The following is a 16,243-nucleotide window of genomic DNA, read 5'->3' as shown; positions in this document are numbered from 1 at the left end:
AACTTCTAAAGTTCTAATTGACTAATTGTTGAATAATTTAATTAATATAATTTAAAATATTAATAATTAAGTAAAATTTATTAAATAATATTTAAATAATTGATAAAATTATTAGTTAAATACTTAGTTATTTCAAAATAATTAATAGGATTAAATATGATCTAAAATAAAAAAAATTATTATAAAGACAGAAAAGGAACGTCGACGAAGCAAGTTGCAGCGAAGTCGAACAACAACGACGAAATAGAGAAAAAGCAAAACCTAGACGCCTCATACGCTCGACTATGGGACGAAATTAATCTACTTTTAAGTATTTAACTAATATAATTTAAAATATTAATAATTAAGTATATTAACTAAATAATAGTAGTATTATTAGTGATTAAAAATTAATATAATTAGCTTACTTAATATAATTTGAAATAGAAAATATTCATTATATAATTAACACTATAAATAATAATTAAATAAATAATGAGTAATAGAATAGTTAAGTAATTAATGATATACTTATTAGTATAATTTTTAATTAAAATTAATTAAAAATACTTACTAAATTAATTAAATTTTTAGTAGGATTTATTAGTTAAATAATTAATTATTTCAAGATAACAATTACTAATTAATTAGAAAATTATCAATATATCATTATAATATTGACGGTAATTAAAATTGAAATTAATAATTAATTCGTACTTAACACATCAGTTAAATTCAAAACAGATTAAATTTAATTTTTAAATAAACGAACCAACTTAAACCCTAGATTACATTACCAAACATTTTAATAGGATTTAATAGGAAAAGTGCACATGACCACTTTTATAAAATAAAAAAACAGTTTTAAATAGAATAAATAAATAAATAAATAAACAGGATTTAATAATTATGTTGTGAAACAATTTTTAGGATTTAACATGTCAAGATTTACTTAATTCGAATTTACAGAATTTAGTTGATCCTACTAAAATTAAATCATATTTGTTGCAAAACAGCGCTCCAAATTAGCGCTGCTGTGTTTTGAGATAGACCTGATAGTTTTATTTCTCATTTTTTTCAAGGTTCGGATCCCTTGATGGTATATAGAGATTTTCGTCTTTTTGTTTAGTGTGTAAGAACAGTCTAAAAGAATATAGAAAGAGAGATTAGTATCTATTTCTCCCAAATTTATTAGTATATTTTTGGTTTGGGGTGGTGTGGCTTTTGTTTTTTTTTTTTTTTTTTTTTTCCAAATTTCAGATTTTTCCACCTTAAATCATGATCCTTTACTTTTCTTATGCATTGTATTTTTTCATGTTTGTTTCATTGCGTGATTTACTTTCACATCCCAACTAACTATGGTTCTCCAACCTTGGCCACTCGACTATGGTCTTTCATCCATCATGATCCAACTATTGTACTCTAACTATCGTATACCGACTATAATCCTTCAGCCACCATACGCCAACGATGGTCCTCCAACCACCATTACGTAATTAAGGTCGAATGGCCATAATCATGAACTTTGATCTTTTAATCACCATCATCTGACTATAATCCTCTAAACTTCAATGCTTAACTATAACCCTCCAATCACTATTATTTGAATACTCTTCACTGACCTCTATAACTCATCTTAAATTGTCATTGGCGATCTTGAATCAAGATGACAAGATCAGCCTGGCCGGGAACTTTTATTTGTAGCTTCTTACACTCACAAAGTTTTTCAAACTATAATATACATTAGCATGTGAGAAAACTATTACATATTCACATGCAAAATTTCTCTAACCAAATCAAACAATTTTTTTTGGAACGGTTTTCTTATTGCTTCTTAAAATAGCTTTTTAGTATAAAAATTCTAGAATTCTATTTTAGGCTTCATTTGGGGCAGCTTTTTTATTGCTTATTAAAACAATTATTTAGTACAAAATTTTTAATTTTTTAACTAGAAAATAACTTTAAGAAGCAATAAGAAAGCCTACCAAATGCAGCCTTGATAAGCAATAAGAAAGTTGTTCGAAACGAAGCTCTTAATTAGTACTTTCAAAACACCCTTTAAAATTTAAAAATAAAAAGTTCAGATCTATCAATGAGAAGAGAAAAAAAACAAAAAAGTACTCAGCTTTATAAAAAACATTTTCCATCTATAAATCAACCAATTGAATCGATGAGGTATCTGCCACATCCGGCTGATGTCACATCTTGCATGTGTTATAAATTACATTCTTTATCATTCACAACAATATGCAGGCCGCAACAAGTGAAGTCTTCAAGCCTTCTCTCGCTGTCCTGATAGCAAAGGAAGACTTGCAGCAAATTTCTTCACACCCTCGCCAGCATACTTGGTTGCAGAATGCCATTTTCTACCCTACAAACAAGAAATTTGTCGCTTAATTAAGGGCTGCAAATCTAAAATTTCTAGGAAGAGAGTTGTTTAGTATCAGAAATGTGTAGTTTTTAACATTAAGCATTTCTTAGCTATATCTTTTATTCAAGTTTAAGGGGCTGTTTGGTTAGATATTTATAAAATGTATATATTGTTGAAATGTAGAGTAATGGAATGTATACAATTTAGAGATGCAGGAATTGTTTGATTGATTGATTGCAAATCAGATGCACTGAAATTACATGAGGGCGAGCATGGACTAGAGCTAGCAACAACAAGCGGTGGTGGGTGGAAATCGAGAGCAGCGCAGCGCGGGATTTGAAAAGTCCCGGTCCTCCTATGTGGGCTCCAGTCTTCAGATGAAGACTGCCCTGAAGGAGTCGCAAGACAGTCATTATTCGGTAAAAGCCCGGTCCTCCGATGTGGGCTCCAGTATTCATGTGAAGAAAGTCAACTGATTTGGGTGGTTTTCAAATGCAGAGAAAATATATGGCTTGAGATATCTCAAATCTCTCAAAAGTTTATTTTGTATTTCCTTTACTTCAAATCAAACATTAAAAAAAATGAAAGGCAGAAAAACATAAAATTTAATACCTTACTTATGCTTGAACCGAACAGCCCCCAAGAAAAAACAAATCAACCATGCTGGATTTAAAGAAGATTGATTACCTTACGTTTGCTGTATTCTTGTTCGGATGAATGTAAGACGAATGCTTTCAAAAGTTTGCACAATTCCTTGGACTTCTCGAGATTAACAGCATGGCCTGCGTTTTTTATGACTTCAAGCTGGGAGTTTTCCTCTAAATGCCTAAAGAATTTTAGAGTTGAAGCAGAAAATTATGTCAAACAGACCTATAGCAAACATATTGAATTTTTTACTTAAGAAAATACAGAATGTTATTGTTCCTTCCATGCTTAACTTACCTTTTCAATCTGTGTCCCAACTCCAAAGGAAATATCTGATCTTGCTCTCCCCAAATAATTAGCGTTGGCTGCATGAACACAGAAATCACTCATTAATAAGTCGTTGAACTGCTCGATGTGCAGGCTTAATTGGAGCAAGTAAGAGAAAAAGATCAACCAAATATAACAACATACAAGAAGAAAGCTGGAAGGAGTCAATATATTGCCAGCTTTGGTTTTATTCAAAGTTACATTGAGAGAAACTACTCTTACCACTAAGATTCTCCAACAAATAGTAGGCTCGGTATTCCATTTAATTTCAGCCTTATTAAGGAGTTGTTTGATTGTTTGAAAAAAGAATACATTGTAAAAGGAATATTTTGGAGTTGTTTGGATGAATATAAAGTAAATACATGACTTCATTTTTTTTTTTTTTTTTTGTATGAAGTAAAGTGAATGCAATGTAAACTGCAAAAAGGTTGTGGGCAGCCGTGGTGACCGGCGGTGGTGGTCAGCAGTGGCGGTCGGTGGTGGCCGGCAGTGGCTGCCGGAGGTGGATATAGGCGTGCGTAGATGAATGGCAAGGGGTGACAATGCCCTTGAGTTTACAGTATATTTGAAAATCATTCAAATATGAGGAATTCTAAATACACCAAAAATGAACTAGAATGGATAACACTGCATTTGCTTTACTTTACTTTTCATAACCAAACAACAAAATTCTCAAAACCCCTGCATTTGGATTACTTTACACTCCAAATGGAGCAAACCAACAGCCCCTAAGATTATTTCTCTACCACCTAGTAGAATCCTGACCAGGACTCGGATCCTCTCCAGTTGCCATACTAACTGAACAAAGTTGTTAATTCTGGCCATCAAATTCACTTTGGAAGGCAAGGATTCTCCGTTTGAAAACTCAGCGATTTTAAATGGGAGTGTGTCATGTGTTCAGCTACTGAGTGACTGGAAAGGATCCAAATCCGGTGGCAGCAAGAGCATGACAATGTGCCACTTGTCCTGTCAGGTGCTAATAAATAAGAAACATGGCCCGCTGCTGTGGGGTTGCAGCAATCTGGTGTATGAAAGATCGGTGGGAAAAGATCAGATCAATCACTAAAGGAAAGCATTACCAGCTCACCTGAGAAATCTTTGGAAGATCTGAAAGCTTCCTGTCCCTGATTAAAGCGAAAATCAATCCCCTCTTCTCATCCACATAATCTGTGCACATTACCTGTCAAGGAGAGCAATTTCAGTCGGTAGATGATTCAAAGGCATATATAAAGCATCATTTGCATGTTTTCTTGAGCTATCAAAACTCAAAATGAGTAGATTCTCAGACTTAAAAAGGAAAGCATATTTACAACATTAATCTATTTTATATCCAAAATGAGGAATGTTAACTAAACAAGAAACAAGAAATGATTTGACATGTCATTCTTATTTCTGGTTTCTAGGAGGTTCGGTCTAGTCCTGTATTTGTCAATTTAAAGCGTTGTCTGTCTGTACTTGGAGGCAATGAAAATACAATCCCTGATTTCTGTTTCATCTTCCTTCTACTCGGCTTACTGCCTATGTAATTCAACATGGTATCAGAGCGTTTTTTTTTCCTCTGAATTTCTCTCTTAATCGATTGATTCTCTTCCTCTTTTCTTTTCTTTTCGCATCCGTGATTATGGCTGGATCTTCCTCTTCTTCTCCGTCTATTGATCTCAGAACTTTTTGTTCTCCGATTCAAATCCCGCCTCAGCTCAAATTTTTGATGAACAGCATCAAAAATCTTGTTCCAAATTCCTTGAATACCGATAACTTCTCTATCTGGAAGTCGCAAGTTGAGAAAATTTTTTACGCCAATGGATTTTATGGTTTTCTTGATGGAACGAATCAATGTCCTCCGATCTCTGATTCAGTTGATCCGACGTCTTCTTCCAATACGTCGTCTCCTCACGAAATTTGGTCACTTCTTGATCAAAATCTTGCTGCTGCCTTGTTCTCTATCATTTCTCCATCTATTCTTCCTTATGTTCTCTCCTTGTCTCATTGTCATGAAATATGGTCCACACTTTCCCTTCGGCTTCAATCTACGACGAGATCCCGTGTCATTCAACTGAAGAATGAATTGCATCATCTTACCAAAGGTGATAAAACTATGCAACAGTATCTTCTTGAAGTAAAATCTAAAGTTGATTCCATCACTATGAGCGGCAACACCATAGATCCCGAGGATATCATTCTTTATACGCTTAATGGCCTTCCCGCCTCCTATCAAGCGTTCAAGACGGCTATTCACACGAATCTGCAACCGCTTTCGTTGGATGATCTGTACAGTCTTCTCTGTAGTGAAGAACATATTGTTTTACAAGAAGCAACTCGTGAGCTTCAAGCCGTTCAGCTCTCCGATAACAATCTTGCTCTTACCGCGTCACGTGGTCGAGGACGAGGTCGATCAAACAATCAGCATGGTAATCGTGGCCGACGCCCCTTCCCGAACAATGGCCGCACAGAGAAGCCCTCTTATCGGAATATTACATGCCAAATTTGTTCTAAAACAGGTCATTCTGCCATTCGTTGCTGGTATCGCGCAGATCCGACGTATACCGACAACTCCAACAACACAGCTCTCTTCAGCACACCTGAATCTTCTCATCCATCTGAATGGGTATTGGACAGCGGTGCTTCTGTTCATCTTACCTCGGACGGCTCTCAGCTAAGTACTACTGAACCATATACTGGTTCATCTCAAGTTATCATCGGCAACGGGCATCAACTTCCCGTTCACAACACAGATAGGGGTATTCTGCCTACCCCATCAGGTAATCTCTATCTCAACAAATTACTTCATGTTCCAAATCTTGCGTTTAACCTTCTCTCTGTGAATCAGTTAACTACTGACAACAATTGCATTGTAACTTTTTCCTCTACTGGGTATCAAATACAGGATGCGACGAACAAACGGCCGCTTCTTCACGGACCGTGCCACAACGGCATCTACAAGATCTGTTCTGATCTCAATTCGTCAAATCTGGGATTGTTATCTGTGCAAACCATACCCGATTTATGGCATATTCGCCTAGGACATCCTGCTGTCTCTACTATTAGTCGTTTAGCTAGTTTACATTTCGAAATTTGTACTTCTGATTCTCATCCTTCTTGCAATACTTGTTGTTTAGCTAAAAGTAAACGATTGTCTTTTTTACCTTCTACAACTACTACTACTGCAGCTTTTGAACTTTTGCATTCTGATGTTTGGGTTCCGTCCCCTACTACGTCTTATCAAGGTTATCGTTACTGTGTTTCATTTATTGACGATTATTCTAAATATTGTTGGATATTTCCCTTAGTTCATAAATCTCAAGTTGCTCAAACTTTTATTAATTTTCATAAATTTATACAATGTCAATTCAATAAAAACATTTATACTATACGAACTGATGGTGGCGGAGAATACCTTAACACTATCTTTCGGAATTATTGCATTCGGTTTGGCATTGCACATCAGTATACTTGCCCATATACACCATCTCAAAATGGTGTAGCTGAGCGGAAAAATCGACATATTCTTGAAACGGTTAGGAGTCTTCTTATTCATTCTAACACCCCGTCAAATCTTTGGGTTGAAGCTCTCCATACGGCAGTTTATCTTATTAATCGACTTCCCACTACTACTCTTCATCAATAAACACCTTTCTTTAAACTTTACAACAGTCATCCATCTTATCTTCATCTCCGAACATTTGGATGTCAATGCTATCCTTGGTTAAAACCGTACGTCAAATCCAAATTATCTCCTCTATCTATACCCTGTGTTTTTATTGGATATGCTCAAATGCAAAAAGGATATCGGTGCTTAGATATTAACACTAATCGTGTATATATTTCTCGGCACGTGGTTTTTAATGAACATATCTTTCCTTTTAAATAATCTCTTCAGCGGTTAACTCATCCAGACAAGAACAATCCTATGCTTCCACCTCTGTTACTTGTTCCCTTGACTAATAGCTCGTCCACAACTAAGCATGCCTCTGCTCCTATATCTGCGTCTCAACAGAATTCTCATTGCCATTCTACTACTGACGTTTCCAGTTCGGATCAGCACACGCTCTCTTTTCCTGTTCAACCTTCATCTATTCCGGCCCGTCCCACTCATCCTATGACTACATGATCCCGCACTGGTAACCTTAAACTAAAACCTGTTTTCGATCTTACTCATCAACTAACTGGTTCGGATCCTACGTCTTATATTCAAGCCTCTAAATCTGAGCATTGGCGGGCTGCTATGTCCAAAGAATTTCAAGCCTTACAATCTCAAGGCACTTGGGAGCTTGTTTCACCAACTAATTCTGATAATCCTTTAGGCTGCAAGTGGTTGTTTCGAACTAAATACAATGCTGATGGGACTATTTCTCGGTATAAAGCTAGGCTTGTCGCCTTGGGTAACAATCAAGAGTATGGTTTAAATTACACTAATACTTATAGCCCTGTTGCGAAAATTGCTACTGTACGTGTTCTTTTACTTCTTGCTTTGCATAATAATTGGAATTTACATCAACTAGATGTTTCTAATGCTTTTCTTCATGGTAACCTCAAAGATACCATTTATATGAAACAACCACCGGGATTTATTGATGCGAACCAACCTACTTTTATTTGTAAATTAAATAAAGCTCTTTATGGCCTAAAACAAGCTCCTAGGCAATGGTTTGAGACGTTAACTAGTTTTTTGCATGAACAAGGCTTTACGACAAGTCATTCTGACTCTTCGTTACTTATTTATCATCGCAATAATCATGTTATGTATTTTCTGGTGTATGTTGACGATATTATCCTTACTGGTAATAATTCGAATGCTATAGATCATCTTCTCCGTCAGTTACAACAAAGATTTCATATGCGCAGTCTTGGCACGCTCAATCAGTTTCTCGGGATCCATACTATTCACACGTCCGATGGTTTATTGCTCCATCAAGCACCTTATGCTGAAACAATTTTAAAACGTGCTGGAATGCTGAATAGCAAACCAGTTTCTACCCCTATTCAATCAAAAGTTTCAGCTCAAATTACTTCTTCCGTTTTTACTAATCCCAAATTATATCGTCAAATTGCAGGTGCACTTCAGTACCTCACTCTTACTCGTCCGGACATCACTTATTCTGTCAATAAAGCATGCCAACATATGCATCAACCTACCGAATCAAATTTTACGGATTTAAAACGCATTCTGCGTTATATTCGTGGAACTCTTTCTTACGGATTACATATTAGTTCTTCCTCTTCTCTCATTCTGCGTGCTTATGTTGATGCAGATTGGGCAAGTGATGTTCAAGACCGAAAGTCTACTTCCGGGTACTGCATGTTTTTAGGCTCTACATTGATTTCTTGGAGTGCAAAGAAACAAGCCACGATTGCACGTTCCTCTACGGAAGCAGAATATCGCGCTATTGCTTCAGCTACTACCGAGATCATGTGGCTTCGTCGTCTTCTTCAAGAACTTGATTGTTCTCAAGGTGCTCCTACAACGCTTTATTGTGACAACACGTCTGCAATAGCACTGGCAAACAACCCAGTCTACCATGCCCGAACCAAGCACATAGACATCGATTGTCATTTTATCCGGGAATGCATTAAAAATAAAACAATTCATGTACATCATATTTCTACTGTAGATCAATTAGCTGATGTGTTTACAAAACCCTTATCAATTTCGCGTTTTTCTTATTTGACAGACAAACTGATCGATAAATCCTTATCATCAGTTTGACGGGGTATGTTAACTAAACAAGAAACAAGAAATGATTTGACACGTCATTCTTATTTCTGGTTTCTAGGAGGTTCGGTCTAGTCATGTATTTGTCTATTTAAAGCGTTGTCTGTCTGTACTTGGAGGCAATGAAAATACAATCCCTGTTTTCTGTTTCATCTTCCTTCTACTCGGCTTACTGCCTCTATGTAATTCAACAAGGAAGAGTTATCATGAGAAAAACAATAGAGTTCTTTTTGTAAAATAGATGACAAAAATGCTCAGCAATATTCAACATAGCTGTTAGATTAATAATACCATTTTATACATTAAACAAGTGCAATAATTATGGATAAATATAAAAAAACATTCCATTATAATAATTAACTAATACATTACTATTCATTTTTTTATCCTTAATGTTTTTGTTAGTAATACATCTATTATTATAATTAATGTTATTACTATCTATCATAAATTTCTCTTGTTCCATAGTGCCAATTAGATTGCAATTTCTTAATATGCTGCTCATACGAGGTTTCATGAACAAGGATGTTTATGTTTAAATTCTCTACCACTTACTCTTGCTCAGATAAAAACGTTATGTGCGCATATTGCAACTTTAGGGTGGCAATTTTTTGTTCGCCTTCAAATTATCACTCCTTTCCCACCTACTTTTCATTTTACCAAAAATGAAACTTGCACTTTAGATGTCACTATAGAACTAGGCATAGTTGTGCATCTCAGAAATAAAAAATTATTTAAACTTATGGTTCATCTAACATTTTTTAGGAAGAATTATAAATCATTATCACCGTCTTCATGCATATCCTATCCACAAAGATTTAAAGATGACCTGCACCTATGAGCAAGGTTTCAGCAGAAGTTAATGAACTCCCTACTTATTGGTTACAGCCAACCAAAATCATTGAATCCTGCAAATTAAGAATATCTTTAGCAGTTCTCATTTGAATCATCTTGATAATTCAAGAAAAGAAACGAAAAGGAGTATTCATAAAATCATCACCAAACAGTTTGGATAAGACATGACAATAATCATTAGATTTGACAACTTCTATATCAACAACGACCTACGCTTTATAGTTTATTAGAGGCAAGGCAAAATTAAAAAAATGAACCACATTGTTGACCTCCTTTTTGGCATCGGTCACTTGCACGGTCTTTTCACTTACATTTTGTATGTTGATACACTTGTATGCGCGTTGCACCGTTGCGTCTGGTAAAGGGTCAAGTTACGTATTTTACATCGGTTTGTCGTCGGCCTTAGGATTTACTCTTTTTGATCGCATGTTGTCCTTTATTTTTGTTTTAAAATGTGTGCGGCAGGCCGACAACGATTTGATTTGTAATTTATGTGCATTTGAGCCTTTATTATCATCTTCATTCCGTGCGCAATAATTTTGGATTGGGTTCTCATTTTACGAAATTGATCACGCGAGTGCGTCCGGATCGTCGAGATCTTTCAAACGAGCACTTCGTGCTCGAATTGGGTGTTGTTTGACACGTGTCGAGAAGAAAGAAAAGTGCGACTATTATCATTATTCTTTTTACTATTGTTTAAATTAAAAAAAGAGGAAATAAAATATTTATATATCTTTTATAATTATTTTAAAATTAAACAAATATAATAAATTATGTTTATAATAAAATATAATATATATAATTAAATTTATATCCACTTGAAACCCGGGCCCCCCCCCCCCCCCCCCCCCCCCCCTTATCTCTCCCGATCACAGATAGCCGCAAGCCCCAGTCGCCCTAGTCCAACCTGGATTGGTTCACGTCTACAGCCGTCGGACTAGGGGGGGTGGAACCAAGGGAGAAGGGTGGATGCCCTTGTGGTCCCAAACAATTAATTTAATGTGTGTTTAGGAGGGAAATTTGAATTAGGGGCAGTTTAGGAATTTTGTATTTCTCCTATTGCTTTAATTAGTGGCTAATGCTATAATTATGTTTTCATCTTGAATTGGACTAAAATTTGAGATCTCTTAGGTTTATTTTTTTTAGGCTCTAGCGGCATCTAGAGATTTGGGAGAACTAGATCCTCCTCTCGAATAGAGGATCAATTGTATCTTGCTTTATTTCTTCCATTAGTTTGATTTATTCAATAAAAATTACCGTTTTGTTGATTTTTAACGGGATTTGTGGAGCATTTTGATGTTTTTCATCTACATTGATAGGATTTACTTGAAATATTCAAGTGTTTCCTATCACTATTCAGCACCAAATCGATTTTATACCAGGTGCCACCTTACCAAATCTTCCTCACTACAAGCTGACTCCCAATTAAAATAAAATTTTGCAACAGATTGTGGATGAAATGTCAAAAAAATAACTAATTCAACATAGTTTAAACCCATGTGCAGTCTCGATTTTGTTAGTGCCAAAAAAAGACGGGAGCTGGCGAATGTGCATGGATAGTATATCAATTAACAAGATTACTGTTAAGTTTAGGTTTCCCAGGCCCAGGATGGAAGAAATGATGGAAAGGTTGGTCGGATAAAAAATATTCTCCAAGCTGGACCTTCGTAGTGGTTACCACCAAATAAGAATCAGACCTGCTGACGAATGGAAGACTGCTTTCAAAACAAGAGAAGGCCTCTACGAGTGGAAGGTAATGCCTTTTGGCTTGTGTAACGCCCCGTCGACTTTTATGTGCTTAATGAACGAAATTTTAAAGCCCTTTCTCAATAGATGTTGTGTCGTTTATTTCAATGACATATTGGTTATAGTTCATCCCTTGATAGTCACTTGGAGCATCTAAAAGGTATTTTTGATACCTTGAGGAGTAACCAATTGTATCTTAATATATCAAAATGTGAATTTGCCACGCCAATTGTTTCATTCTTGGGTTTCAAGATTTCAGCAAATGGAATCAGTACTAAACCGCTAAGATTGCATCTATTCAAGGGTGACCGACACCAAAATCATTTAAGGATATTCGTAGTTTCCATGGGTTAGTGAATTTTTATAGAAGATTCATCAAGGGATTTAGCATCCTGATGGCACCCATAACTGATGTTTTGAAGAAAAAATTAGCTGGGAAACTGATCAACAAAGGAGCTTTGAGAGCATCAAATATGCATTAACAACAGCGCCAGTTTTAGCATTGTCAAACTTCAATGAGCCTTTTTTGTGGAAATTGATGCTTCGTCAGTAGGGATTGGTGTGGTGTTAGCTCAAGAAAATAAGCCGATTGAGTTTTTTAGCGAAAAGTTAAGTACAATAAGGCAGAAATGAACAGTCTATGAATAGGAGTTATATGCAGCCGTTACAGCATTGAAATAGTGGGAACATTATCTACTGCAACAAGATTTTGTCATGTGCAGCGACCATAAGGCACTACTGTATATCAACACTCAAAAAAATATCAACCGCATGCACGCGATGGATCATGTTCTTTCAAAAATTTACTTTTGTTATAAGCATAAAAGCGGGGCACAAAATAGAGTGACGGATGCTTTAAGCCGATGAGCCGTTTTGCTCACACAACTGCAAACCGAGTTCATGGGGCTGGATTGCTTAAGGGAATTATATCCATATGATAAGGATTTCAATGAAGTATGGCACAAGTGCATCAGCAAAGAGAATTCAGAGGATTCCTCCATCAGACATGGGTTTCTATTTAAGGGCAACATACTTTGCATTCATAAATCATCCTGGCGGTAACTCATTATAAAAGAAGTGCACGGAGGCGGGTTAGCAGCTCATATCGGCCGAGATAACACCATTTCACAGCTATAGGACAGATTTTTTTGGTCGCACTTACGAAAGGATGTAGCACAGTTTGTGGAACGGTGTTCTATATGCCAAAGCTATAAAGGTAGCGGACAAAATATTGGGCTTTATTTACCATTACATGTGCCGGATTTTATAAGGGAGTATCTAAGTTTAGACTTTGTGTCGAGACTGCCCCGCACACCTCGTGGCAACAACTCGATCATGGTGGTAGTAGATCGCTTCTCTAAAATGGTGCATTTTATAGCCTGTAAGAAGATTTTTGACGCCTTGAACGTCGCTAAATTATTCTTCAAGGAGATCATAAGATTGCATGGCGTGCCCCGATCGTTAACCTCATCGTGACATTAAATTTAAAAGTCATTTTTGACGGGAGCTATGGAAAAGAGTAAAAGACTGAACACACTGCTTCAACTCAATTCATCTTATCATCCACGAATTGACGGCCAAACATAAGTTGTGAATCGGACACTAGGAAACTTACTCCGTTGTTTGGTTCAGGAAAAGCCAAAGCTTTGGGATGATGTGCTGGGACATGCCGAGTTTGCCTTCAATTCAATGCCCAATCAATCGACGAGTACGTGCCCTTTTAGTATTGTCTACACTAAGTTACCCAATACTATTGTTGATATTGCAGTGCTTCCAAAATATACCAACAAGGTGACATTCAACTTGGCCGAGCAATTCACATATATGTTATCTAATGTCCGTTTAAAGCTTTCAACAAACTAATGAAAAGTACAAACAGCAAGCTGACGCACATCGAAGGGAGAAAGTTTACAACACAGGCAATCTGGTTTTAGTGCGGCTGCGCAAAGAACGTCTACCCCCAGGAGCTTATTCTAGACTTAGTCGTCGAAAATTTTGGTCATTCACTGTGCTACACCAAATCAATAACAATGTTTATGTTATTGATTTACCGAGGGAGTTGACCACTTCGCATACCTCCAATGTTGCTGACATATATCCGTGTGACCCACCTAATGACGGCGGGGTTAGTGTTGATTCAGGAGACAATAGTCTTTCTCACGCTGGGGATGAATGATGAGGAGCATATTAAGCTAGCTGACCTACGGAACATTCTATACACATGCTCTCTAAGTAGTTTGTTAGGAATACTCCACTACTACTGCTATTATTAGTGTTTTAGTAATTATTATGCCTTTGCTGCTTTGTTTCTACTTTGGTATTAGGCGGTGAAGGAAGAAACTACTTAGGCAGGAAATACATGAGGAAGGGGCAGCTTTTGTTTTCACTAATTTTCTAGTTAATACTACTCGCAGTAACCTGAGAGTTACTGTTCTATCAAATCTTCTATTTGCTTTTTTCATCTTGCAGATCCCTACATCATGTGTGTAGCATATTTCACAAATAAAAGGTGACAGGATCTTCCTATTTATAGAGCTTCCCATGTCTGAATCTCTACGTTCTCTCTCTCTCTCTCTCTTGTTGTCCACCTATTTTGTTTATAGAGTCTCTAAAGATCTTGCGCGAAGAACAGGGTGTTGCTCATACAAATTTGAATCCAACACAGTAATTAACAAATTCGCCTGGGCCAACCGAGTGGAAATGGAATATCTGTAGAAATATAGATAGGTCTTATGACCTATTCGACCATCTGTATTTTACCTGAATAACATATGTTTAAAAATAAGTGCAACTATGACTAAGCAGCTAAATATTTATCAAGTCATGTGCCTCAAATGGGCCAATCGTAGACTCCCCAACCCAATCAAACTCCGCCACGCATTTCACATTCTAGAATAAACTTATATGAATAACTTAGGGCTTTGCATAACTTACATGTATAAAGTCCGACAAAAAACACGTCGGCAAAGCCGGCGGCGGCCGGCAATGCGAGAGTCGAATAAGCTGCCGAAGCCTCTCCGGCGTCTGCGGCAACAAAATACTCGCTGCCTCCTCCAGATCATCCACCATAAACATCCCTTCCCTCAAATCCTTCTCCTCCAAACACACCCCGGCAGAGATCAACACCACCCTCTCCACCATCGCCTCAAACATCGCCGCAATCCGATACCCGACAAACCCTCCATAGCTAACCCCAACCACCGCCCGGATCCGATTCACCCCCATCGCCTCCATCGCCGCCATGACGCACTCGGCCTGGAAGCTATCACTGCGATCCGATCGGGTTGTGTAGGATCCACCGAAGAATAGAAGGTCCGGGATGTAGAGGTCAAAGCCGGCGTTGATGAGAGGCCGGAGGTAGGAGGACCATTGCCAGTTTGCGTTGGCACCGAAGCCGTGGAGGAGGACAAGGGAGGGACGAGTTTGGGGGTCGGGATGGCGAGGGGTCCAGCAACAGAGGGTGGATTGACCTGCCTGGAGGTGGAGGACGGTGAGGCGGAGTCCGGCGGATATGAAGGAGCGTTTGTAGCACCAGTCTCGATAGGCCGTGAAGCTGAGGCATGGAGACGGAAGTAGCGGCATTTGGCCGATGCCGGCGGCAAGGTAGTCGGAAAATGAGGATAAGGGAAAAGCTGGGGTTTTTTTGTGGAGAGAAGGGAATGTTGAGGTCGTTTTAAACTGGGGAAAGCAGTGGAGCGTACTCTTTCGTGATGCCTTTGATATGCAGAAGGCAAATGTCAGGTGCTCAATTTTATAAAAAAATGGAGACTTTGACGCCTATCGTCCAACCTAGTAACTTCGCATAATATATTTTCTTAGGTTACCGACCCGCCACCTAAAAATTTTGGCAGATAGATGTTGGGATCGACGAATACGTATTGCTCTGAAAGAATATTGGCATTGGCGGAGGAGAGATTGTCACCGGCGGAGTAGTTTTCGTTCTTGATTTTTTTTTTTTCTCTTGTATATAAGTGTATAAAAGTGAGAAAATTTTAATGTATTCATATAATTGAAGTCTAAATAATATCCGAATTCCGCAGGTAATAATTTTCTTTAATGAATACAAAAATATAATAAGGTGTAATATTAACTCAGTGATCATACACGAATTTTAATAATAATAGGATATTTATCATCCAATAATAAATGCATGTAGTTAAACAATAACTAAATTTTATCTAATTGTTGTGTCGTTGAATATTCATGGCAATAAAGAAATATAAATTTTAACATCTTAGCTCCAGCGCACAATCAGATAAAAGATATGGTATATCATTCATAAGAGACACCAGAATTTTTATGTAAAAACTGCTGAAAAACGGAAGAAAATTCAAGGCATCACCTAGTTTAAATGAATCCACTGGTGTTTGCTGTTGATTACAGATGAGTTCCTTCTTGGGAGGAATGTCCTAGTTTGATGTAACAAATATACATCATGTAGAGTGCATTACATGGTAGGATTTGGAATAATCAATGTTGACATGTTCGTATGGTTGGCAGGATTATAGTTACCTAGCAATGTAGGTTGAAAGAACCGTAATATGGCGACGATGGTCGGAAGTGTCACACTTCATGATCTATATTGGAAGAATTACATATATATTTAACTT

General features: G+C 37.1%; 1 protein-coding gene across 1 annotated transcript; it reads right to left on the bottom strand.

Annotated features, from left to right (window-relative positions):
- Nucleotides 1–2,084: 2,084 nt before the first annotated feature.
- On the bottom strand, nucleotides 2,085–15,668 carry LOC110105851 (2-hydroxy-6-oxononadienedioate/2-hydroxy-6-oxononatrienedioate hydrolase). The gene is made up of 5 exons (XM_020835516.2): nucleotides 14,568–15,668; nucleotides 4,410–4,502; nucleotides 3,293–3,360; nucleotides 3,038–3,176; nucleotides 2,085–2,350 (listed from the first exon to the last, which is right to left on the bottom strand). Exons 1-5 carry the CDS (start codon nucleotides 15,213–15,215, stop codon nucleotides 2,252–2,254), a joined length of 1,047 nt encoding a protein of 348 aa, XP_020691175.1. The 5' UTR covers nucleotides 15,216–15,668; the 3' UTR covers nucleotides 2,085–2,251.
- Nucleotides 15,669–16,243: the final 575 nt, after the last annotated feature.

This window comes from Dendrobium catenatum, unplaced genomic scaffold (genome assembly GCF_001605985.2).
Source record: "Dendrobium catenatum unplaced genomic scaffold, ASM160598v2 fragScaff_scaffold_1016, whole genome shotgun sequence".
Lineage (NCBI taxonomy): Eukaryota > Viridiplantae > Streptophyta > Magnoliopsida > Asparagales > Orchidaceae > Dendrobium > Dendrobium catenatum.
This window is presented reverse-complemented; position numbering and strand designations above follow the sequence as displayed.

Excerpts from the sequence above, each read along its gene's own strand:
- LOC110105851 (XM_020835516.2), bottom strand. The coding sequence starts at position 15,215 with ATGCCGCTACTTCCGTCTCCATGCCTCAGCTTCACGGCCTATCGAGAC. Across the intron at positions 4,503-14,567 it reads TTTTGTCGGACTTTATACAT|GTAATGTGCACAGATTATGT; the intron begins GTAAGTTATGCA and ends TCTCCTTGACAG. Across the intron at positions 3,177-3,292 it reads TTGGGACACAGATTGAAAAG|GCATTTAGAGGAAAACTCCC; the intron begins GTAAGTTAAGCA and ends AAAATTCTTTAG.